The following is a 26,102-nucleotide window of genomic DNA, read 5'->3' on the forward strand; positions in this document are numbered from 1 at the left end:
TGTAAATCTTTTCCCTCTTCATTTGCTTGCTATAAAATTCACAAATTTACCTTTGAAATGTAAATGTTTACCTTTCTTTTTGGTGCTGTAAAATACCGATTATATTCTTCTTGCTGATGTAACTAATGAGTATATAAGAAACTCTGAAAACTTAATTCAGAATTTGGTGGTCATTTAGACACCATGAGCCTATGCTCTAAATACATATTAAACTGTAAACTAGTTTTTAAAATTAACAGCAGTATCTTTCAATTAACCCATGAATATTTCCATATCACACAAATGAAATTTTCAACTTGAAGTACACTGTTAATCTAGTTTTGCAAAAAGAAGGATGGATATTCCTTACTAAGTGTGGAAAAGAAGTTCTATGCAAAATCCAGTGATATTAGAAATGCGAATTTAGAGGTTTTTGTCATTCCAAAGTAGATAACATGCCACTCGTGGTAGAAAATGAAAGCTACCACAACGGGGTATTTGATGTATATGTGAGTAGGAAGACAACTGCTGGCTAGGGTCCTAAGAAGGACATCAGTCTTTCTCTGACCCGGCTCCCAGGAAGTTGGCATATTATACTACAGTTGTGAAGGTGATTGGGAGGAAAGAAAAAAGAGAGAGAGAGTTAGGTGAGCTCTCTTTGTGGCAGAGCACCAGGATTTTGCAGGAAGGGGTCAGGGGATTTTTTGTTCCTGTTTGGCTTTCCCCGAGTGTCTGTGTCTATGTTTTTGTGATGTATATGTCTCTGGGGAAGTCTTTTGTGCCAAGCTGGGTTGCAAACTGTGCAATTTCTAGGGAACTCTGGACGCTAAAGACTGGAGTGATGATGACTGCCATTAAGTCAGTGATAGCTGAATCCTTGCTAACATTTTATGGGTCTTTTCAAGTGTGTCTGGGTCAGAGATATTAAGACCATTGTAATCAGAGGTTTGGGGACTGACCACGAGTAAGAATTTGGGCAACAAAAACATCATTTCTGTATCCCATATACTTCAGGATATCTTTGTATGGTGTCAAGCAGTTGGGGATGAATGAGATTGCCAGATGCTCAGCGAACAGTGGAATTTAACAGCAAGGCAGATGTACTATTCTATATTTCAGAGATTTTTTTCTCAGAAGAAAAAAAATACAATAGAATAATGTGCTCTGTGTAGGAAATGAGGAGGAAATAAGGTACCAAATGTGTAGAAAAGTGGCAGATAAAAGACAATAGATGATCTTAGGGAATTACGTAGATCTAAAAATCACGAAATGATCAAAACAAGTTCTAGAATTTCCCCTTAAGTGAATATGTACTATATTCACATCAAGCTATTTAAAACATAGGAAAGAATCTGTAACTATGTTGTAAGTGTATATTAGTAGGCAATAGAATAGGTTAACAATACTTTCACTGATCATTACAGCTCAAAATAAAAATGTATACTCCCTACCCCAGTGGGAGTGATCCAACAACATCCACTTTGTATGATTCTTCTAAATTAAATCCTGCTGAAATGCCAGTTCCTATTATCACCTAAAAATGGAACAAATTCAAGTTTACCTTCAAAGTTAAAAAACACAGAGCTACAAAAACAAACCCCCAAAACTTGTATCTGACCAATTCTATTCTCATTCATAATACTTACTCTTAAAAGAATAAATATAGCTAAGCCTATATATAATATAATATATAATTATATGTTATATAGTATAATATATAATTATATATAATATATAATATATGTAAAATTCTAATTTTTCTACTCAATTTACTGTTTTTTACATACAATAGCAGTCTTTTAAAAAAAATTCTCATTCCATGTTATGGTGTGTGGCTGCTTGAGTCCATTAAATCAATTGAGTAAACAAGTAATCAAGCAAAGAGAAGCAAGCATAATTGATTTAAAATGCTTACATGTGCCAGGCACTGTGCTAGCAGCTGAAGATACAAAGACAATTTCAGTCTCTGCTTTTGAGGTACTTACATTCTACTATAAACCTCAGAAATAAAAGGAAAACCAGAATATACACAAAGTAAGGTGAGAGGGTTACTCTCCCTGAGCCAGTTCTTTTTCAGAACAAGGTACCATGTGAAGTGAATGAAGAGAAACTCTAACCAGGGAACTGTAGGTACCAGCCATGAAAATCAGTGACCTGCAGCACAGGAGGAGGGCTCACTCTCACCAGAATGTGGGAAGAAGGAGCCCTTCAGTGCTACAGTTTCCTGTCCATAGACTCTTGAATCCCATTTCTCACCTAACACTAGATATTAGGGAAAAGGACTGAGTGAAAGAGGGATGCTATTAGAAGTCTTCACATCAGTAGACTATACCCATCTTTTCTCCACCTCCAGTCATAGAGGCAGGGTTGGAAGTAGAATTCTGTGGGTACTTAAAACATTCTTGATCCAGGCCACCATTTTGCTTAAGTCTTGTCCTAATGCCAACTCACATATGTATTTTCTATAACACAACACTGTTTTTAAGATAGAATTGCTGAATGTTGAGTGTTTGGTGAGGGACAAGACAGAAAATAAAAGAAAAAGCAAGAAGCTGACAAATATCCTACATCAAGACAAAATAGTCATTGATGCTTGGTGACTTCTACGAAAAATTTTAAATATGAGTGCAGGACAAGTGGAGTCAAATATATTGAGCACGGCCATTTCTTTTAAAACTAGCTTGCTGACAAGTAAAATAATGCAGAATGAAGTAAGCAGAACCAAGAAAACAATATATGCAAGGATGTAAATCAAAACAGCAGAAATCAGCTAAACTCTGATCAGCTTTAATGACTAATCTAAGTTTCCGAGAAAAGATCATGAAACACATCTCTATTCTTATAAGAGGCACAGGATATTGTGTATATTGTTACATGTAGTCTCTGTAGTCAGTTGGTTTTGTTTAAGCATTTTTCTATTGTTATAAGGGAAGATTCAATGTGGTGAAGGGATATATCAGAAAATGACTTTTTAATATAAAAACAAAATGCATAAAAAATAAACCCAAATATTTAATTGAATGGGAAAAATTTGAAAAAACAGATTTTTTCAGATAAGGATTTGGTATCCAAGATATATAGGACCAAAAGCCATTCCCAAAGAGATAAGTGGTCAAAGGATATGAACACACAATTCCCAAAGGATTACAAACTATTAACAACCATATAAAAGAATGTTCCAAATCATTAACACAATACATTCATTAAAAAACACACCCAGAAAATTTGGTAAAAAATTGGACAAAGGTGACAAAAGATGAGAATAGGCAGTGTAGAAGGTGTTGTAATATGGGTATATTAAAGCACTGTTGTGAATCCTCTCTAATGTTCTGCTGTGCATGTGACAATGCTTTTTTTTTTCTTATTTAGTATTTAAGTTTATTAAATTTCCTTTTTTTCTTATTGTGCACTTAATTTTTAGTATTTACATTTAACTTTTTTTTTAAAAGTACTGTTGGTGAAGCTGTGAATTAGTACAACCTTTTTGGAGAGCAATATGGAATTATTAAGAACAAAGCAGCTGAAATATCCATACCCATAGAATCCACTGCCAGGCATATACGTTAAGGAGGTCATTGTTAAAGCTAAAGACACCAAAACATTTATAGCAGCACTTTTTATGGTAGCAAATTAATGGAAACAAAGCAGATGCCCATTGATTGGATAATGGCTAGATGAATCCTGGTATATGATTATAATGGAATATTATTGTGCTGTAAGAAATGACAGGTATGATGAATACAGAGAAGCATGGAAAGACTTCTGTGACCTGATATAAAATGAAATAATCAGAGCTTGAGAAACAATATACATAATGACCACAATAATACAACTGGAAAGCAAAATCACACCATGAAACAAACAAAAGTGAGGGTTGCAAAAGTACAAAACAAGTTTGACCTCAAAGAAAGGATAAGAGAGAACACCTCCTCCTACTCCTTTGAAGAGGTGGTTGAGGGTATACAGGTGTGCAACATTGCAGATATTGCTATTTAAAAAAAATGTATTAATAGGTTTTGCTGCTTTTTTTTTCTCTTCACCGTCTTTAAAAAATTCTTTGTGATTTATCAGGGATGACTCTGAGAAGGAGCAGGAGGGATAGAAGGGGAAATTTATGTAATGTGAAAACAAAAGATACCAACAAAAATTTATTTTGAATAGAAAGTTGACTTACTGCGACAATTTCTAAAGGAATAGGTGCAGGCAATTTGTTTTTAAATCTTTCATTAAACTCCTTGCCACCCAGCAGCAAAGCAAAACACATCAACCCAACGACGAGGGAACATATGTTGAGTTTTTTGACATTTGCTATCACAGCAAGAGTACTCTGTAAGACATTGAATGTTTACCATCAAGAAAAAGTTCACATAAGGGTAACAATTCAGTAGCCACAAATTCTGCCACTGAAATAATTCAGAAATATAAACCAAAACATGTTGATATGAATTCTCAGGATGAAGGGCATCCTTAGACTATCACATAGAACCAAAAACCTTATAGTTTGGATGGATGAATTTGAGTTCATTCAGTTCAAATTTCTCTCTAGTTTTGGATTCCCTTTTACAATGTTCTTGGGTAGCGGTGTCATATTGTCATTTGAGATAGCTCAAACTAGCTTTTGGGAACCAATGTTAAATGTTCAGTTTGAACATTTATACCTCAGAAAATCACAAGTGCTACAAATCAAGATTTGATTTACTGTACTATTGATTGTCTAGACCAAATAAAGTGATGGAGAAAATGTTAATAATGTAGGTTACACTTAAAAATATGTTGTGCGTACTTACCCCTACTGTCCCTTTCCCCGAGATCCAATTGTTAAATATTTACCAGCACATGCCTGATAGCTTCTGTTTGAATACTTACAGTGACAAGGAATTCCATACCTCAGGATGATCAATTCAATAAGTAAACAGTTCTAATTGTTGGAAAATTTTTATGACATAAGAAAAGGACATCATTCTACCTATTGATTAACATCCTGCAAATCTCACAATCATCACATTGCACTGTTGGGAAGTGTCTTTACAATGTTTAGCTTATCTTACAAAGTTGCTTAATCCATTGCTCAAAGAAACAGTAGAACACTTAGGCAGTGTAATGTCCTCAAAGGCAGTAGAAAATGAGTTGTCCTTAGGGTTGAGTCTCTAGTGTTAAGAAACAGAGGATGTACACATAATTGGAAGGCTTCTGCATGGACAAAACAAATTGGAATTAAATGGAAACAATTTGGGAAAAAAATTTTCACAAAAATGTCTTTGATAAAGGGATCTAATGACCAAGTTATATAAATTTATATGAAGAATGTATACAATATATAATATTAAAAGACATTCCCCAATAGGTAAGTGGAAAAATATGTGAAAAAAGAATTCTTAAATAAAGAATTTCAAACTATCAAAAACCACATAAAATGCTTTGAGTCATTAAAACAAGAGAAATGCAAATCTACCATTGAGGTTTCATTTCATATCCATCAGCTTGGTAAAGACGAGAAAAAATGAAAATATTAATTATTGGGTTGCAGAAGGATGATGAGTTATGGAAAACAATTTGGAATCATACTAAAAAAGTAATTAGATCATATGTACTCTTTGACCAAGAGACCCTAGTATTAGGCGCATACACCCCAAGGAGGTCACAGACAGAGCAAAAGGACTTAAATGTAAAAAATTTTTATAAAAGTACTTTTTTGCTTTGTTAAAAAAAAAAAAAACCTTAGGGGTGGCTAGGTAGAGCAGTGAGTAGAGCATCGGCCTTGGAGTCAGCTGGACCTGAGTTCAAATCTGGCCTCAGACACTTAACAAAAAAAATACTAGCCATGTGACCTTAGGCAAATCACTTAACCCCAATTGCCCTCCAAAAAGCAAAAAACAAAACAAACAAAAAACCTTAGATATAAAATAAGAGCCTACCAAGGGCAGAATTGCTGGGGAAAAATGTGGTCTATGAATGCTACAGAAATTTGTTGGACCTTCAGAAATATGACAAATTCAGAGAAATATGGAAAATATTTGCTGATGCAGAATAAGGTGAGCAGAACCAGAAAAATTATTTGCATGATGATTATACTAATGTAAAATGAAACAAGTTTGAAAAACCTCAGAATTCTGACTAAAACAATGACCTCAAAATACTGATAATGAAACATATCTTTTACCTTTTGGTAGAGAGATGGTGGATACATGCAAGCTTACACATGGTCAGTAGCTTGATTTGTTTTGTTCCACTATATGTATTTATTATAAAGGAAGCTAGGCACAAGGCAGGCAATTATTGATAGAGAAGAAAAATAACATCAATAAATAATTTTAAGAGTTACAGAGAGGGAAGTGTGGGTAGGTATAGAAGGGATAAAAAATATATCATTTATTACCTGGAGAAATATACATATGTATATATTTTACATAAAACTATAAAATATATACATATGTGCAGATACATATGTCTATGCTTAATATACAGTATACATGCATATAACCAACCAAACTTCTTCTATATAAAGTGCTTTTAGACATTACATGTATAAGCATATCCCTTTTTATTCAATTTGTTGCCCAAAATTATATATTTTACTTTTTCAACATTTTTCAAACATACACCCCCTTCTCTCCTCTGACATTGTCATGTCTCTGGTGCCAGCCTTATCACCTTATGCCTGGATTACTACAATAGCCTGATAGTGGCTCTGCCTACCTCAAGCTTCTCCCCACTCCAATCCATCCTCCATCCATATCCACCAAAGTGATTTTCCTAAAGTGCAGATCTGACCATGTCACTCCCCTATGTAATAAACTCCAGTGGCTCCCTATTACCTCTAGGATCAAATATAATATCCTCTTTATGACATGCAAAGCCCTTCTTGACCTAGCCCCCTTCTACACTTTCAGTCTTTTTACACCTCATTCCCACCATGTATTATGATTCGGTGACACTGGTCTTGATGTTCCTCGAACAAGACAATCCATCTCTAGGCTCTGGGATTTTTCTTTGAATGTCCCCTATGTCTGGAGCAATGTCTCTTTTTAACCCTACCTAATGATTTCCTTGGTTTCTTTTAAATCCCAACTAAACTTCCATCTTTTACAGCAAGCCTTTCCAGAACTCTCTTAATTTTAGTGCCTTTCCTCTTTTAATTATTTCCTACTTATCCTGTACATAGTTGTTTGTTATATCCTCCAGTCAATCATGAGCTCCTTGAGGGCAGGTTGGTCTTTTGCTTCTTTTTATATTCCCAGCCCTTAGCACAGGGCCTGGCACATAGAAGGCACTTAATAAATGTTTAATGATGGATTGATATGTATGATATGTATACAATGTACATTATATATATCTACTTTATATGGCAGAAGTTTGCTTTTGGTTCTTCGCATCTTGAGATGTTTCTGATATATTGATGATTCGATTAAGAAAAACATAAAAAAGAATAGTTAACAGAAATATAGAGACTGGAAAAGAAGTCATATTCATATTTGGCAGCTGAGAAAGAAGTCACTGGAGCTCTAACATCACATAAAGCTCCCAGATTTAGAGAGCTGAGTATGAAGCCTGGATATCAAAATTACAAAAATGAGAGAAAGAAGTCTAAAATCTCTAAGATCTTGAATACAGGGAAAAATAGCAAAAAAGTTAAGAATGAGAATAATGACAAGTTAGTGGAAAAAAAGGCAGCTGATTATATTCTGGAGTTTATTTGTCTTAACAGCATATTCTAAAAGTATTGTTAGCTTCCTTAATATTTGCTATTTTATTCTCATCTAAAATATATAAGAAATTGTGATTCCTACAGCACAATGGATAAATGACCCAACAATATTAACAATTTTCAAAAGGAAAAGTAATAGACTGTTAATAATCACTTGAAAATGTGCTCACCATCACTAATAATCAGAAATACAAATAAAAACAACTTTGAGGTCATATCTGTATCTATAAAATTGGCAGAAATAATTAAAGGCAATGAAGTCAATGCTAGTGGAGTTGTAGAAAAACAGGCACTTCATTAATTACTGCAAGAATTGCTGCTGCCTGGCAAACTATAGAACCATTTTTGAGAACAAACTGGAAATGCATAGGAAAAGTTACAAAAATAATTCTACCCTTTGAGGCAACAATTCCATTGTTGGAAATATGCTCTGAAAGTGTTATCTAAAACAACAAAAAAGAAGTCTCTCTGCTTTTTTTTGCCTTTTTTTTTTTGAGGGCAATTGGGGTTAATTGACTTGCCCAAGGTCACATGACTAGTTTTTGTGTCTGAGTGTCTGAAGCCGTTTTTTGAACTCAGGTCCTCCTGACTCCAGGGCCGGTGCTCTATTCACTGAACCACCTAGGTCTCTCTGTTAAAATGTTTTCATAGTAGCATTATTATATGAAATCGCTACAATCTGGATAAGGTAATAAATGGTTAAAGAAACCATGGTTAAGTATTATAAAACACAAAGGAATCTGCAAAGTACTTTAGTCACTCACTCAATAAACTTTTTTTTTTTTTTTGCTTTTTGGAGGGAGGAAGGTAGGGCAACTGGGGATAAGTGACTCGACCAACCAAGGTCACATAGCTAGTAAGTATTAAGTGTCTGAGATTGGATTTGAACTCAGGTCCTCCTGAGTCTAGGGACAGTGCTCTATTCACCGTGCCGCCTAGCTGCCCCTCAAAAAACATTTATTAAGCACCTATGTGCCAAGTTCTGTGCTGCGGATACAAAGTAAGGCAAAAGATAGTCCCTGCCCTCAAAGAGGTCACAATTTAGTAAGGAAGACAACATGCAAGCAATCATCTACAAACAAGGATTAATAGGAAATGATCAACTGAGGGAAGGGAGCCAGAAAAAACAGGAGGTGGGAATGACCAAGGATGGTATTCCAGGTACAGCTAGTAAAAATGTCTGGAGTCAGGAGATGACTTATCTTTTTTGAGGGACAGCAAGGAGGCCATGTCATTAGATCAGAGTACATAGGTGAGGAAACTAAGGTCTAAGATGATAGGAAAAGATGGTGGTGGGGAGTTGGTATGTTACGAAGGGCTTTGAATGACAGAAGACTGTAATTTTCCTCAAGATGATCGTGATCCTCTGGAGTTTATTGAATAGATGGTGACATGGTCAGGCCTGTGCTTTTGGAAGATCACTTTGGTTAAGGAATGGAGGATAGAATGGAAAGAAGATAGACTTGTGGCAGGCAGACCAACCAGTTGGCTATTCCAATAGTCCAGCTATAAGGTGGTGAAATAATGCAAAGCTTAAACAAAACAAAATAAAAAAAAACAATAAAAGGAAATGTACCAACTAGAACCATGTAAGAGGATAAATAAGAATGAATGAACAAAGAATTTTCATGAGAACTTAAAGGAAATGAATGTAAAACTTTGATGATATTTTATATATTGAACTAATTTAAATGTAAATTGCTACTAATAAAATAAAATTGGCTGCAATAATATTCAATGTTAAGTTTAAAAAAATGTCAAATAATAATGTGTTGTTTTAATGAAATCTATTTATAATCTAAAAAGATATGGGAAATTCTTGGTTATAAGTTTATGATTTCCTGAGCAGGGATTTACTAAATATCAACATTTTCTTTTTTTTTTCTTTTTGGAGGGAGGAAGGTAGGGCAATTGGGGTTAAGTGACTTGCCCAAGGTCATATGGCTAGTTTTTTGTGTTAAGTGTCTGAGGCCGGATTTGAACTCAGGGCCTCCTGACTCCAGGGTCAGTGCTCTATTTACTGTGCCACCTAGCCACCCCTTACATTAACATTTTCTTGTTCAATTGCATCCAAATCTCTATGACCCAAGTTGGAGTTTTTCTTGGCAAATTTCTACTAAAGTGGTTTGCCATTTTCTTCTCCAGCTCATTTACAGATGAGGAAACTGACAAAGAGTTTAGTAACTTGCCCAGGGTCACACAGCTAATAAAGTGTCTGAGGCTGGATTTGAACTCAGGAAGATAAATCTTTCTGACACCATGCCTAGTCAGTCTCTCCACTGTGCCACCTAGCTAGCTGTCCAATATCAGCCTTACATAACACATTATCCAGGCAACCTCCAGCTAAGGAAGTAACAGAAAATAGTTAATACCAAATGTTACTCACCACTCCTAGAATGATCCTAGTGTCAGAATTTCAGCAACCTATTTACATTCCTACCCTTAACATGTTTACTCTTGATTAGGTTGAGCTGAACCACACTCTAAGTTCCCCCACCCAGAGATTTTACGTAGTAAAGGAACCTTGCTTAAGTTGGATCTCTGCTTTTAATGTCCTTGCCCCTTTCTGATGGGTTTCATTGCATAAATGAAATGGTTTTCCTTGCCTGGATTGCCAAGGGCCACTGGGGTCTCATGACCAGGCCTGGTTGCTGTGACTTTGAGAGACATAGTTTCTGGGTAATTTAATCATTTTATTAATAAGGCCGGTATGTTACTAATAAAAGGATGGCCATTTGGCTGTCTCTCTCAGACCAAAGATCCCTGGTGGCAGTGAGGTTACATTTCATATGCTCTTCCTGAGTTTAACTCAGTTTGGTTAACACAGTGAGAGATGTGGGTTGTATCAAGATGAAGGTCTTGCGATCCTTGATTTAGGTCACTCAAATCTTGGTCAGAGACATCAATTTCCATGTCATCTATCTTTATAATAGGGAGACTTAATCTTTCCCTGGACCTGTCAGAGCAGATACAATGAGCAGGAATACACCCATTAGCCCCAACACAATTTCTTTTACTGTTTCAATCCATCTTGATCTGGGTAAATCTCTAAGAGATATTTCCCATACTGGATGGTTTCTGGAGGAGGAGGTAGAAAAGGGGAAAACCTCTTGGTTCTAATACAATACTTAGTTACTAAATATAAGAGAGAAATATTCATTTCACACACTGCCTCATGCTAACTCCTCCCCTTCTCCTCCTAGAGATAGAAGAAGCTTTTGCATAGGTTTTGCCGTCGGAAATCTGTTGTGCTCTGCACTTCTGGAATATCGCCCAGGGTAGCAGGTTTGCTATCCTGTTATCTCAATTCCTCAACTCATGGCTTCATTTCAGGACTGGACAGCAACATCCCCAACTTTCAGTCTGTATCCTTCTGAGAGGTGAATAAATGCAATTGGGAGTGGTTATCTGTAGAACTAAAGTCATAATGTGACAGCTTCATGACAGAGATTTTTTTTTTTAAATTCAAGGATGAAATACATAACCAGTAATTAAAAGAAGTTGTAGTTGCATAGAACGATGGTTTCTACAGCTTTACTCAGAGCCATTTAATTACTAAAAACTTACTAAGACCCTTTCATTTATGTAACTTCAAAAAAGGCTATGAGGGATACAATTCTTCATGGAGTTTCTAATCTGGTAAGCGAGAGAAGAAATTTGTATGCATAGATTGCTAACAATACAAAGTTAGTAAGGCTAAGTGCCAAATGAGTGGCTTAGACTAATGATGTAGGAAGTCAATAGAATGAGAGCCTGCTTCTTTCTGTAGTTTGGGATGGTTCAGCAAAAGCTTCATGATAATATGTGACTTGAGCAGGACCTTGAAGGATAGATGGAAGGCATTCTAGGGGAGAAGAATGTGTATACACACAGGTGTTAAAGGCAAGAATGTTTCCTTAAGAGTGTCGGGAACATGACTGGCTCACCCTACCTGTCTGTCCTGGAGGGTGATGACCATGAAAGAGAGTAATTGAACTTAAACTTGGAAAGGAAGGTAGAGTCAGACTGCAGGGAAGCTTGAATGCAAGGCCAAGGAGTTTGGATTTCATCCTGTAGGCAAAGAGAAGTCACTGAAGGGTTTTGGGTAAGGGAATAAAATGATGAAATCTGTGGTTTAAGAAGAATGTTCCTTAGATTCGTTTTCTCTTATTGTCAAAGAAATCATACTTTCTGCTCATTTGTTGTTCATCAAAGAGGACCAATAGCATCATGAAGGTGATGTCTTGACTAGTGAGTGAATTAGATATGAGCGGGGCAGAGCTACCCTAAGGCATCAGCCTCAATCTCTCCATTCTCTCTTATGAGTCATCGAAGTCCAGTTGCAGGACAAAGCTCAAGATGACTAGTGATGGCCCAGTAGGCAGTGGGTGACCTTTGCCTTTCTAAAGTAAAGTCTTTCCCAGGTCTCAGTTTGTCTGAGGCCATGCCCATTCAACGACTAAGGGCAAAGTAAGAGTTGAGACAAAAGATGGCTCAATTCACCATCACAAAGATATCAATCTAGGAGGGGAAGACCCTCAGAGTTTCTGGAACAGAAACTGTCAAACCCTAAACAAAGAAGGGTTGGGTTGAGGCTATTATTGGCCATTCAATGAAAGGCAGAATGATGTGGGTTTGAAGATGCCTGTCAAGTACATCACTCTTTTTTTTTTTAAAAGCAATTGGGGTTAAGTAACTTGCTCAAGGTTACGTGGCCAGTTATTGTGTGGGTACCAAGTATCTGAGGCCGGAACCGATCCCGAGTCTCTTGACACTGGGGCCGGCGCTCTCACTCACTGCGCCCTCACTCACTGCGCCATCTGGCCACCCCAAATGCATCACTCTTGAAATACAGAGAGTGAGAAGGGCCACTGAAATGCCTCCTTGATCCCTGCTATGTATGTCTTCTATAGTATCTTATTATTCATGTCTCTGGCACTCCTGAGTGTGGCACTGAGTTCTTTCTGAAACCCAAAACTATCCCAGAGCTAATCTAGAGTGAAGTAAAATCCAGCCTAGGGGAGATGACTCAAGGCCTTGAACTTCTTAAACTTGAGTTGGAAGGAATCTTAACTCAGTGATTCCAACCTCCTCACTTTATAGATGAATATACTGAGGCCCAAGAAATTAAGACACTTTATTACATAGTATGAAAAGCTAACAAATGTCTGAAATGAGAGGGGAAGGTCTCAACAGGTTATAGGGTTGTAGTTTAGTCCTCTCTGAAATAAACTGGGAGTTTTAAAAAATAAGATCCTCTACTTAAAAATAAAAAAGTATCATATAAATTAAAATGAAAGCTCCTAGAATAAGCAAAATATGATATCTGTCATTTACTTTTCTAATAAAAGTCTAAGGAGGGAGCAGCTAAGTGGCACAGTGAATAGAGCACTGGCCCTGGAGTCAGGAGGACCTGAGTTCAAATCTCGCCTCAGACACTTGACACACTTACTAGCTGTGTGACCTTGGGCAAGTCACTTAACTCCAACTGTCCTGCTTTCCCCTCTCCAAAAAAAAATTTAAGGCTCTGACTGGCAAAATATTTGGATAAAAACTGAATATTTAATCAGCACATGATTCCAAACATCTAGAAGTCAGAACTACCATAAATATTTAACGTTATATAGATGAAGCAACTGGATAACTGAGTCTCTTGCTTTCTATTTTGAGGTTCTAGAATGCAGATCTAGTCTGAGATAGATTTAGCTTCAGATAAGATATCATGTATATCCTGGTTAAATTATTCACTGTTTAAATTAAATTCTTTTAAATGTTGCATTTTTAGGCCTTAGAAATCTCTGAGGCTACTAAATAAACAAGCTCCTATGAGCATTAAAGATTATAAATTAATAATACACACACTTACAAATGAAAATTTTCTTCTAAATTAAGTCTTAGGGGACAAGATTCTCTCAGTTTCCTGGGAGACAAGCATGGCAAAACAAATCCACAAGTAGGCGTTCATCTAATCTATATTCCATTCAGAAAAAAGTGAAAAAAAATACTGGGGCTATGGATAGTAATGAATTTAAGATGCTACTAATAAATAAATGGATGCTGGGAGCTGACACGATGATAAATAATAAAATCCAGGCTCATTAATTATTTTCCTAAAAGCACAAGGGTAATTAGTTATATGCATACATACACACACACACACATATATATACACACAAAACATATATAGTCTTTGTAATGAGGCTGCCAGTTCCTCAGGATGTAAGCTTGTTTTGCCCTTAAAATTCTTCTGAGCATCATTACATTTAAAATGCTCCTGTACTTTCTTAATAAAATCTGATATTCCCATCTGACAGTTGGTTAGGCAGTCCTGGGAAACTACAATAATTTCTTCACATAATTAGGGTTCAACAAATTACTGCCTTGAGTAAAGTTATCCTAGAGGCCTGAAAAACTCAAGTCAGCTACCAAAGTTAGAAAAAAAAAACAGATTAAAAACAAAGAAAAGTTGACTCAGTGTTATGTTTCATCGCATGTCTTGTTTATATATGACTGAACACTTATGCATATTAAAAGCTTTAATTTAATTATTTTAATAATATACACAAGATATTGGGAAAATATCTGGTAAGTATATCAAACTATGGCTAATACACATAGCTCATTGCTCTAGTGTGCCATTGTTTTGTAATAAGTCCCTCACTGAAATGTGAGATTCTTTAAAGTACCTTGTTTCACTAGAAAATTTCAGTTTTTACAACCAATGAAATCTCTATTCACTTATCTCTATGGTGATACTTAAGGATTGAAAATGATTTTACTATCATTTACTTTTTTTTGTTTGTTTGTTTCCAGAATGCTCCCATATCTCTGCAGCTGGGTGTAAGTAACAGAATCTCAAGAGTTGAAAGGTACCTTACAGGTATCTAATCCAATGGCAGTCAAATTCAAATGAAAGGAGATCCCATTGGGCCTTAGAAAACCACAAATTAACATTGCCTTCATTGTACTGTATTTTTGTTGATTTTTGCTAAACATTTCCCAATTACATTTTAATCTAGTTGGGCCACACTTGGGAGTTTTTTGTGGGCCAACAAATTTTTCACTGCTGATCTAATTCAACCTTTCACCCAATGAAAGATAGGTTATAGAAAGGTTTACTTGTTTCTGATTCGTATTTTGTGATTAATTCATGCATTTACATATTTATTTGGGTATATGTATAACTGTTTTTGAAACATGTACATATATATACACATGTACATATTTTTATTATTTATTATCTATATTATACACATTTTTACGTCTCTGTAAATTCTTTGAGGGAAAGGCCCATGTTTTTATCACTGCCCACAATGCCTCATATGCTGCACACAGTATCACATATTTTAAAGAAGCCTATCAACCAAATTTAAAGTAAATGTCTAGTAACAATTTCAATAATGGTCATAGCTTCAATGAATCTTTTTTTATTTATTTAGAGAAGAGTCTTCAACAGCTACACATATTAACTTACAGTTCATAAAGGCACAACGATCTGTATCAACAACTCTCATAATTTTGGTCTATGAATCTGGACAGTCAGGCTAATGATACACCATCAAACTAAACAGAATTCTGTGCCCTGACCATGAACAGACTTTTATGGAATTTTAAAGACCCACTTTTTTCTTACTGTGCTTTTCTTGGAAAAGCTTTAGTGGAATTTTTCTTGATTGTAAAACCTCTTAGAAATAAAAAAGGAGAAACTATGAGGGCTGAGGAGAACTGAAGCAGCTTACTTACATAGACAACTGAAAAGGGTCCACTGTGCCGCTTTGTCTTCACTCCAAACAGATATTTTAACATGGAAGTGAAGACATGTACAGCTGCTGCAGTCGTGAAACCACGGACCAAGGGCTCGGTTAGGTAAATGGCCACAAATCCAAATCGGAGGACACCCAAGCAAAACTAATTTTTAATGGCAAAGAAAAGCATATTGTTTAACAGGTCAGACATTTAAAAATAATAACAGCAATGGCTTACATTCTTATACATACAAAAAAAATATACAGAGATATAGCTAAGACCGAGATATTTTATGGTTACAAAGCACTCTGCAGACATTTTCTCTTTTTGTATTGAGAACAACCCTATGAGGTAGAGTAAGTGGTACATACCCATTTCACAGATAAGGGAAATTAAAGCTTAGAGAGATTATGTGCTTTGTTTCCAGTCACACAGAGCTAAAACTCAAATTCAGGTCTTCTGACTGGAGGTCCAGGTCTCAATCATTGAGCTCAATCACTGTCTGCATTCTACTGCCTCTCCTAGAGAACATGATGAGATTCTACCTGCTGCAGAGGCGTAACTGAAGTCACTTATTGGTTATATAAGCAGTGTTAGATTGTGATTGTGTGTGATTCACTCCCTTTTAAGTATTGTCTAGGACTAGTTATTTATGTGCAACCACCCATTGGCATTAGATTGTAAGTTGCTTGGAGGCAAGATCAGTGTGGTATTTTGTGCATCCCTAGCACCGAGCTCTGTTTCTTGGACATTTCTTAGTCTAGAACTGAGATTTCACTGGTGCAGGGGACTCATGGTGAAGACTGTCCTTCTACTGACGCATGAAGATAACTGTTGTAAAACTCTGTCTGAGAGAATTGTCTGGAGGCACTGAGAAACTAAATGACTCACCCAGGATCACACAGCCAGCATGTGGCAGAGGCTCTGAATATAGCAAGGAATTAGTTACTATTTAATGAAGAATGGGCAAACATATCCATGTACTGACCTTTGCCTCTATCTAGTATAATTAGAACTCAACAGGCTGACATTTTAAGTCCAAACTGATTGCTCCATCAATGAGAATTTTACCTGAATGATTCCTGAAAGCAAAGTTACTGACATAGCAACTTTTACTCTCATGGCATCTCTTTCCTCTGTGCCATTGGTTGAATTGGCACCTCCTCCACCAACGTACATGTCATCAGGAACTAATCGGACTGCCACTCCACCAATCATCAGGCTGATCACGGCAAAGGGCCCTGAAATAGTGACATATCCAGGGGTTAATACAAATTTATTTCCCTTGAGTCCAAGGAAATGGTTTTTAATTGTAATTAATCTACTTTTAGGCAAAAGATGCTGTTTTATTGCTTCAAGAAATATCTTTTTTATGTCATATAGCAGCTATTGGTATTTTAACCACTAGCCTCATAGTTAAATAGTTGTGTGTGTGTGTGTGTGTGTGTGTTTAGTGTGTGTGAGAGAGAGCCAGAGAGAGTGAGAGCAAGAGTGAGGGAGAAAACGAGTGAGAAACAGAGAAACAGAGAGAAAGGAAAGAGGTGGGGTGGTAGTATACATTATTCTGAAAACCTTGCCTATCGAGGCTAATATCAATTATATATATATATATAGGCTTAAATCAATTATAGAAGGAATATGTATTGTGTATATATATACACACAAATAGATATCCATATATGCATACTTAATAAATGCTTATTGACTGGATAACTCATATAGGGCCTATAACAGAAATATAGAGTAATAGAATCCTAAAGTTCACAGGAACCTTTTACTGGACGTGGACTCTTGCCTAACCTTTCTCTGATGAATGAAACTAGCAATAACTTTACACCTTCATAGTAATTGGTGCTATGTTTTAGCCCTATGGCTTTAATTTTAAAATCTATATGTATAAAAACTTTGTATTATGAAATTAAATTTTTATCTTGTTTTACATATTTCAACAAATTGCCCTTCTATATGATGAAATTGACCCTGAATTTTTCAAAGGCAGTAAGAGTACTTGGGTCGAATTTTGAGACCATATGAAAGTTTCCACAAAAAGTACCATACTGGTCTTGCTGAATATTCAAGAATAGAGGTATACAATTAAAAACTGACAACAATCTTATTGAAGATAAGTACTATAGTACTTATAAAATAGAAATATATATTATCACATCATATATTTATAAATAGAAATATATTTATGATATATAATTATACTACATTATACAACTATATGACATTATATAATAGAAAATATATATTATACTATTATATAAAATGGAAAATAAAATTTCTCGATGATCAAATATAAACTTTTACCTATGGAGACATGCCTGGATGTGCCAAAAAAACAATATAGGATAACAGGATAAAAAGAAGAATACAGGCCAAATACTGGAGGCACAGCTGCCAACATTGCAAAAGCTAAACCTAGGGGATGCAAGAAAAAAGAAAAGAAAGGAAAAAAAAACAGTCATAAAATTATCCCCAATGAAATAATTGTAGCTGTAAGAGAAAATACAAGTCTTAAAAATCTAAATATTTCATGAGTATCCTGCTCTAAAAAAATTCTCTATATGAACAATTAAAATAAAAAAACAAATACTTTTAGGAGTGATTTTTTTTCTAAAAGAACTCATTATAATATTTTTTCAAACAATGAGGTCTTCTAGTCTGTTTTAATTTATTCAACTCACAAGGAAAAAAAACTTAACACATTACTTTAGGAAGATATCTGCTTTGTAAAGTGAGTTCCCCTTATACAGTGTTACAAGTTAGGCTTTGAAGAGAGTTGTCAAGATGATTAAAATAATTAGACCACCACTCTGTCAAATACCAACAGATTTTAGTTCTCAAGAAGAATTCTAAGGAAAAAAAAATATAACTGACCCCTGTAATGGAAATGCAAATTTAAAGATCTTCCCTGCCCCTAGGCTAAAGTGCACCTGGAGCCTGGGGTGGGAGACTTGTTTTTCAGTTGATACTTTTTGATTGGCCAGTGGGTCCAAAAGGTTGTTACATTCTCTGAGCCAGAAGAAAGCTATATAAGCCCTGTGTAGCTTTGTTTTGGGGGCTCACTTTGAGAAGTGTTCTGTGATTTGATATGGATTATGGGAAGCCATTGTCCAGAGCCCTCCGGCTTTGAAAAACCCAGATGTTGATTTGGTATGGATGTAATGGTCGGACAGTTTGGAAAGTTGTCTACTTGATCTGTTTCTGTCTCGATACTTCTGCCTGTATACTTTGAAGTTCGGGGTGCTGACCTTTTTCCCCTGAACGAGGTAAACGATATATGTTTGACTGATTAAAGTATTGTTCTTCCATTTAACCCTGCTTCTCCTTATCATTACCTAGTATTGGGGTAGATGTTTCAACTCTGGAATTCTCACTTTCCATTCTCACCTCTGTTAGCATCCTTTTACCTTATTAGTATCTTGATAGACACACCCTACTTTTCATCCCTAGTCTTACCAACTTCTTCTCCCTTGTTAGATTTTTCTGTTATTCTTGCAACTGGACTCCTCAAGTCCCCTCAAATTTCACTCGTTCCTTTTCACATTCCAAAAGTGTTCAGACCTCCTTCTTTACAATTCCTTTTCCTGATCTTATTATTTCTGAACTACTGAGATTGTTCTATTAAATACATGATAATGTAGTTTCATTCCTGAAATCTTGAAAACATTTTCTATTCACTGGTAATTCAGCTATGCTTTTATTTGCTTGCTAAATGAATACTTAGAACTAGAACATTTCCTTCATAGTATATATGACTTTGGAATATTTTCTTGAATTGTTTTATCTTTTTTTTTTTTTTAGAGGGGAGAGGCAAAGCAATTCGCGTTAAGTGACTTGCCTGAGGTCACACAGCTAGTAAGTGTCAAATGTCTGAGGCCAGATTTGAACTTAGGTCTTCCTGACTCCAGGACCAGTGCTCTATTCACTGTGCCACCTAGTTGCCCTGTTAGATTTTTTAAAATATAATTTGCATTAAAGAGTTGGGAAAAAAGAAAACAACCAAAATCTCAAAGACCTCTCAAAGTACATCCCTATGTATAGCAAGTACTCAACAGGTATCAGGTGATAGAATGCCTTGGTATAGCTCTGGGTAAGACCTGGGTCTACCTGTCAAGTTTTATCGCTATGGAATCAATATTACCAAATACCATTTCCCCATTTCCTACTATCTTGTAACTTTGGGAGGATTAGTTGTTTTTTTTTTAAATACTATAAATTTTACCTTCACTTATATCAGCAGTTACATGTATTCAGATATATAAACAAGAATAAAAGAAAGGAAACCTAAAACAAAACCCCAAAGTGATTGTACATTACTGTATATAACCATACACTTCTGTTTCTTGTCAATTGTGTTGTTTTTTTTTTAAAGCAATCGGGGTTAAGTAACTTGCTCAAGGTTACATGGCCAGTTATCTTGTCAATTGTTAAAAGGAATAAAAGATGTATATTAACTTTGTCAGGGTCATCATATATATTTGACATAAATTTTCTACTGTTAATATTCTCTTTACGTAGCTATAGTTAGTATTATCTTTATACAGCTGTAGTTAACATTGTCTATATAGCTGTAGTTAGAATATATATTTTTCTTTTAAATATGCTTTTTTAACCTCCCACAACTTCATAGATGTGTAGAGTCTTCAGTGAGGAAGCTCCTTCTAACAATGTAGATGTGAGACTTTTCAAGTCATGATCCCATAAAGAGTAGTTTTGTGACTTGCCCAGGGTCACAAAGGCAGTGTAGACATTTATATATGTATGTATTTATACACACATGTGAGTACATACATACCTGGATATATGCATACACAAAACATCCATATGCATATACATACATATATACACACATACATACACATTTATCTATTTATCTATCTATGAATGAGGTACATGCTGAGGCAACTGGCGACACAGTTCCGCCAACTTCCTCAGCAGGTGCTATAGCCCTTATTTTCTCAGAAAGCATGCTATTGAAGATGACTGAAGAGCCAGAAAACAAAGTTCTCATTGCCAAAGTCATTGTCATTGTCAAATTGTTAACCATCAGAAATGCATATGTTTTTATCAATGGAAACAACAGAAAAGAAGCTATATTACCATGTGCCATGCCATGGAGCCCCAAGGACCACAATGGTCCTTTCCATCTGATTTGCAGTTGAAACATCACATGTGTGTTGTCTCCCCTTTCAATACACTGAGGGTAGAGGCTACCTTTTTCATTTGTATCCCCAACAATGAGTCTAGTGTTTTGCACGCGTTAAGTGTCTAGAAAATGCCTTTTCATTTATTCATCTTTGATTCTGAGGTTGCCTCCCTAGCTACTATGTCATGTTCCATCTTCGCTGTTCTTTTTTCACAGAGTGATTTTCAAAAAAGTTTTTAGGGGTAGTTAAAAAAAGTCATGAGAGTGGTACAAAATACGGTTTATGCATGACTAAAAATTCTAATGGAACATACAAAAAGAAGGAAGTCATGTATTTTAAAAGCAGGCAGTTATTTGAGATAGCAGAATAAACATGGATTGTGTTTTACTAACCTTGAGGAAGATGTAACACTCCTGTACTTATACCTGAGACAAAGTCCCCAAACACATATTCCCTTGGCTTATAAGCTGGCAACCACTTACATATGGGCAAGAACATATAGATAATATTCCTTATTTTCTTAGGAGTACAGCTGGAAAAGACAAGAGAGAGACAAAAGACAAATTAGTGATATATAACTTAAAATTCACAATAGCAGGCATTTCCTGCTCTGTAATTATTCTTTTACAATAAAATCATCACATAACTTGGGCTCTGGATAACATTCCCATCCTTAACAAGTTAGAGAACTGAAAGATTTGTCTTTTAGATCCATTTTCTTTATGACGGAAGCTGAATTAATGCTATAATCAAAGATCTGTAGCTGACTCTGAAAAAGAGTAAAAGGTTTCATTCAGAAGCCAATGAGAAATATCATAAGAGAAGCCTGGTAAACTAAACTCAAGTCTTGAATAAGCTAAGCTGAAGACGCACATGCTGCATATTTTTCCATTCAGGAGGGAAGGTAGAAAAGCATGTCCAAGACAGTTTGGTAACATGAAATGAGGACACAAGACTAAAAGAGGTTGTTTAAGGTGTAAGAGAAGGAAACCTAATCTATTGTCCTACGCAGAATGCATCCTAGGTGAATTTGTCAAGTAGATATGAGACTTGCTCTTTTTAAGTCAAGATTGCAATTGGCCCTAAAAGGAATCAAGTAGAAGAATGTGTAGGGACCAGTGTGCATCTGTTACCACCACTATAAGACTTAAAATCCAGGTACCATTTTGTCAATGTGTTGATATTATTGGTATATAGAAAAGGCATGACATTTTGATTGTTCTGTGAATTGCGTTTTGTGCAGTGTGCCCTCTAGTGGTTAACTGTATCTATGAATTAAATAAAGGGTATTCTGGAAAAAACCGCTAACCTAGAATCCTAGATCTCTGAGCTGTAAAACAACTCAAGAGAGATCATCTGATCTAGGACAGTAGGACATTTATTATCTTCATCTTACAAATGAGATAACTAAGGAGCACCAAGGTAAAATGACTTATCCAAAATCATACAATTAATAAGTCTGACCTTATCTCCATTCCCACCTTTTTGTGCTGTATTTGTGTCTAGCCAATGTATATTTTTAATCTGTTTCTTTTTCATGTTTTTAACACCTTGTATCTGACCCTATAATTATTGTGAAGCTAAATGGTCAGGAATCTCTAAAAAGTGCATGTTTTTAATTATTTTTCCTTTTTTCTCTATGTTCCTTTTTATAATTCAGATTCATTATACAAATAAAATTTGTATTTTATATCATTCCCATGATCCATTTTTTTATTTCATAAAAACTTTTTACAATATCACTCTCAGAACCCAAGTCTTCCTCCTCCTCCTACAGTGCTACTTTTAAAATAACCTGCTGCCTATCACTTCACTTGAATTTGTGAATTTAACTGAGCAGAAACATGAAAAATAAAAATCATACCTATTTCTATTTCTCCTTTTAATTTTGGATGTGCTTGTCTACTTTATAAAAGTTTAAAAGGATCCTAAATCCCTTCACTAATAGGACTGACTATCTTTATTACAAATACAAAAGCTACATAATTTCTTATACATCCTTTTTCTATTTCTTTAAAGAAGTTAAAAAGTATTAGAACAGGATACATCCGTTAGAATTATTCACTTCTATTAATTAAATGTTCCTATGTACAAGAAAAACAATTAAAATTCTATTCCTTGCCACTCACACGAACAGGAACAATTCTCCAGTACTAATTTTTGAGGTAATGAGGGATCTGATGGGCCCTGGAGATGCAGGACCATTAAGACAGTAACAAAACAGAATCAGAACTAACTTTTCTGAGTCCTGTCTTTTACTTCTCACCAAAAGGTCTTCTTAGCTTGAAGATTAGTTAGTAGTTATCCCACTGGAACCAATTTGGGGCTTGAGGAACTGAGATTTTGACTTTAATAAGGTGTCAGTAAAAGACTGGAATTTATTATTATTTTGGCAATGAACTATTTCTTTTTGTTTGCTTATTTTCCTTGGTATTATCTGGGTTTATTTTCGCAATAATGTACTAACATGTACTATTTGAGGCAAGTCTCAGAACTAATAGAAACATTCCAGGGAACTTGCATCTTGCCTGCTTGACTCTTTCCTACTTTCTGACAATAAATGTAGGTCTGTAATTGAAGATGTAAACAGTGATTATCAGTCAAACTAGGAAGCAATAGTATACCACATTTTGTGGTATACTGTAAATAGTTTTTTCAGGACAAAATTTGCTAAAGGCTATGTTAGTATCTCTAGGCTTGTTAACTGCCTAGGTAAAGTGTTTCCCAAAATTAGGGGTTCTTTTTTCTAGGGTTCTTTGGTAAAACCTAAGGATGCTACCAAAGGGTGAAGAAGTTAGGGAAAGGATGGGAAAACAGGCTTAGCCGGGAAATTCTAGGGAGAAAGGGAGCAGATGGGGAGAGATAACTTTGACAGTTCAGAAGTACAGAACCCAGTTGTTAACAAACTCTTACACATAGGCAAGATGTAGTAAGCACTTGACATTTGTTTAGTCATATTTTACAGGTATTGGAGGTGGATGGATCAGAAGCTCAATCAAGTTCCTGCTTTTACTCCACCATCTTGGCTCCACCCCCTCCAGTAAACACTTGATAAACAGTCATATTCAAGATGATTATTCAAGTTCTGCCTCGGACATATAATGACTGTGGGACTTAATCTTTAAATGCTCTAGGCAACTTTCGAAGAGCATAATTTGCAGAAAAGATGGTGACCTACACTGGTAGAGAAAGTTTCCTCATCTGGAAATTGCTTTTGACAATGAAATCACAGGCCTGGTCCTTATCACTTGTCACTCAGACAGTGAGTAAACATTATTAAGTGCCTACTATGTTCTAGGCATTGTGATAAACACCAGAATTACAAAAAGAGGCAAAAGATAGTCCTTGCCCTCAATATGCTCACAATTTAATGGAGGGACAAAAAATGAATATGCACAAACAAGTCATATAGGGGATAAATAGGAAAAAAAATGAGAAGGAAGACATTAGAATCAGGAGGGTTTGGGAGAGGCTTCCTGTAGAAGATGAGATATTAGTTGGGACAGCCAGAGAAGCCTGTAGGCAGAGATGAGGAAGGAGAACATTCCAGGAATGAGAGAAAGCTAGAGAAAATACCCAGAGCCAAGAGATAGAGAATCTAATTTGTGATACATCAAGGAGGCTGGTGTCACTGGATTGAGGAATACAGGGTGGGAAGTAAGGTGTAAGAAGGGTGGAAAGGCAGGAGGGGCGAAGTTATGAAGGGCCTCAGATGCCATTATCTTTATTCAAAATGCTAAAAGGAGTCACTTAGCTCTTCCCAACTTCAGTGTCCTAACTGTACCATGATGGGCTTGGGCCGGATCACCTCTAAAACGTCAGTTTATGTTCTTGTGTTTCTATGTGCCATTCATTATTCACATTCCCATACATCCAGCACTACCAAGAATAGCACAAATGGTTTTCTAAATTATGAGTATTCACCACTCATTTGTCTTTCGTTCAACAAACAGAGCTTCTCTAGACCACAGGTCTTATATCTCACAAAGGCTTATTACAGACTATACAAAATACCTTTCCCCATACTCAGCGTACAAACACACTACCTTAAGGCCCGTTTTATCTTATCTCCAATAGGGTCAGAAATTTTGTCCTTCTTGTGTAGTTTCCCATGTAGGGCTGGATAGCTATAGATGGGCCGCTCCACACAATACGTTTGGGTTGCTACAAGAATTTCATTTTCTTGTGTGTGATCCAAGGTATCCTGGAAGTTATTCATTGTTTGTAGTAGACAAGCTTAGCTTGAATGTCACTGTGAAGGAAAAAAAAAAGGTAATTTAGATGACTGGGTGTGTGTGAACATAATTAGAAAAGTTAGGAGGAACCCTAAGATATCATCTAGGACAACTCCTCTTGAATACAAATATATCCAGCAACATAAGAAAGATATTTATGCTTCATCTTCCTAAAGCACGCAAGAAGTGGTAATTCCTCTTCCCCCTCTTGGCAGCCTGTTCCAGTGTTTAACAGGTTTTTTGTTTTGGTCAGGGAGCTTTTCAGTAAATTTATTTCACACTTCTCCCAATCGTCCACTTCTTTGATGACAAGGAAAGCAAATGGTTAGTATCTTCTTTATTACTACTTCATAAAATTTTTTTTGATTAAATTATTTATTTTTAGTTTTCAATATTCACTTCTGTAAGTTTTAAATTTTCTCTCCCTTCCTCCTCTCTCCTGTTCCAAGAAGGTTTGCAATCTGATATGGGATCTACACATACATTCCTATTAAACACACTCACGTTAGTTATGTTGCATAAAGAATTACAAGAATTGGAAAAACCATGAGAAAGAAAAAAAACACAAAATAAAACAAAACAAAAAAGAAAATATTCTCCTTCATTCTGCATTCCAACTCCATAGTTCTTTCTCTGCATGTGGCTGTATTTTCCATCATGTGTCCTTTGGAATTGTTTTAGGTCCCTGCATTGCTGAGAAGGGCTAAGCCTATCAAAGTCAGTCCTCCCATACTGTGACTGTTACTATGTATGATGTCTCCTGGTTTTGCTCCCCTCACTCAGCACAGTCTTTCCAGGTTTCTCTGAAGTTTGGCTCTTCATCATTTCTTATAGCACAACAGTATTCCATTACATTCACACACCACAACTTGTTTAGCCATTCTCCAATTGATGGGTATCACCTCAACTGGCCACCACAAAAAGGGTTTCTATAAACTACTACTATTCTTTACATCCTGAAGACTTCACCCATTAGCTCATCTTTTTTAGACTAAATGACCCAATTGTAGTGGCAACCACACTGGTATACCCAGGATGGCTGCTAGTACAGGTTCTCAGATCTGCTTTACTAGGAAAGAGCTGTTCAAGGGATCAACAATCTTTTTAAATTACATTCACTAGTTCAGGGGAAAAGTCAGCACCCTGAACTTCAGAGAAAATACAAGCAGGAAAAGACAGGGCTCTGACTGGCTGAATCAACTATACACTACATACATCCCTGAATCGAGAGAGCCTTTACATCTGAGCAGTTGGGGAGCTCTGAACATACAGACACTCAGAATCTCAACTAGAGAAGCACAA

General features: G+C 35.9%; 1 protein-coding gene across 1 annotated transcript in view; it reads right to left on the reverse strand.

Annotated features, from left to right (window-relative positions):
* Positions 1 to 24,784, reverse strand: part of LOC138175773 (prestin-like) — a 46,704-nt gene extending 21,920 nt beyond the window's left edge. The window contains exons 1-7 of the mRNA XM_069106229.1: positions 24,612 to 24,784; positions 20,958 to 21,097; positions 17,723 to 17,833; positions 16,481 to 16,650; positions 15,407 to 15,571; positions 4,154 to 4,306; positions 1,431 to 1,513 (exon numbers count right to left, since the gene is read on the reverse strand). Coding sequence (XP_068962330.1) covers positions 1,431 to 1,513; positions 4,154 to 4,306; positions 15,407 to 15,571; positions 16,481 to 16,650; positions 17,723 to 17,833; positions 20,958 to 21,097; positions 24,612 to 24,784 — 995 coding nt within the window. The remainder of the gene's footprint in view (positions 1 to 1,430; positions 1,514 to 4,153; positions 4,307 to 15,406; positions 15,572 to 16,480; positions 16,651 to 17,722; positions 17,834 to 20,957; positions 21,098 to 24,611) is intronic.
* Between the last annotated feature and the right edge of the window lie 1,318 nt (positions 24,785 to 26,102).

Source organism: Petaurus breviceps, unplaced genomic scaffold (genome assembly GCF_028583685.1).
Source record: "Petaurus breviceps papuanus isolate PSGF00001 unplaced genomic scaffold, PetGlider_PUasm1.0 79, whole genome shotgun sequence".
NCBI classification, from domain to species: Eukaryota; Metazoa; Chordata; class Mammalia; order Diprotodontia; family Petauridae; genus Petaurus; species Petaurus breviceps.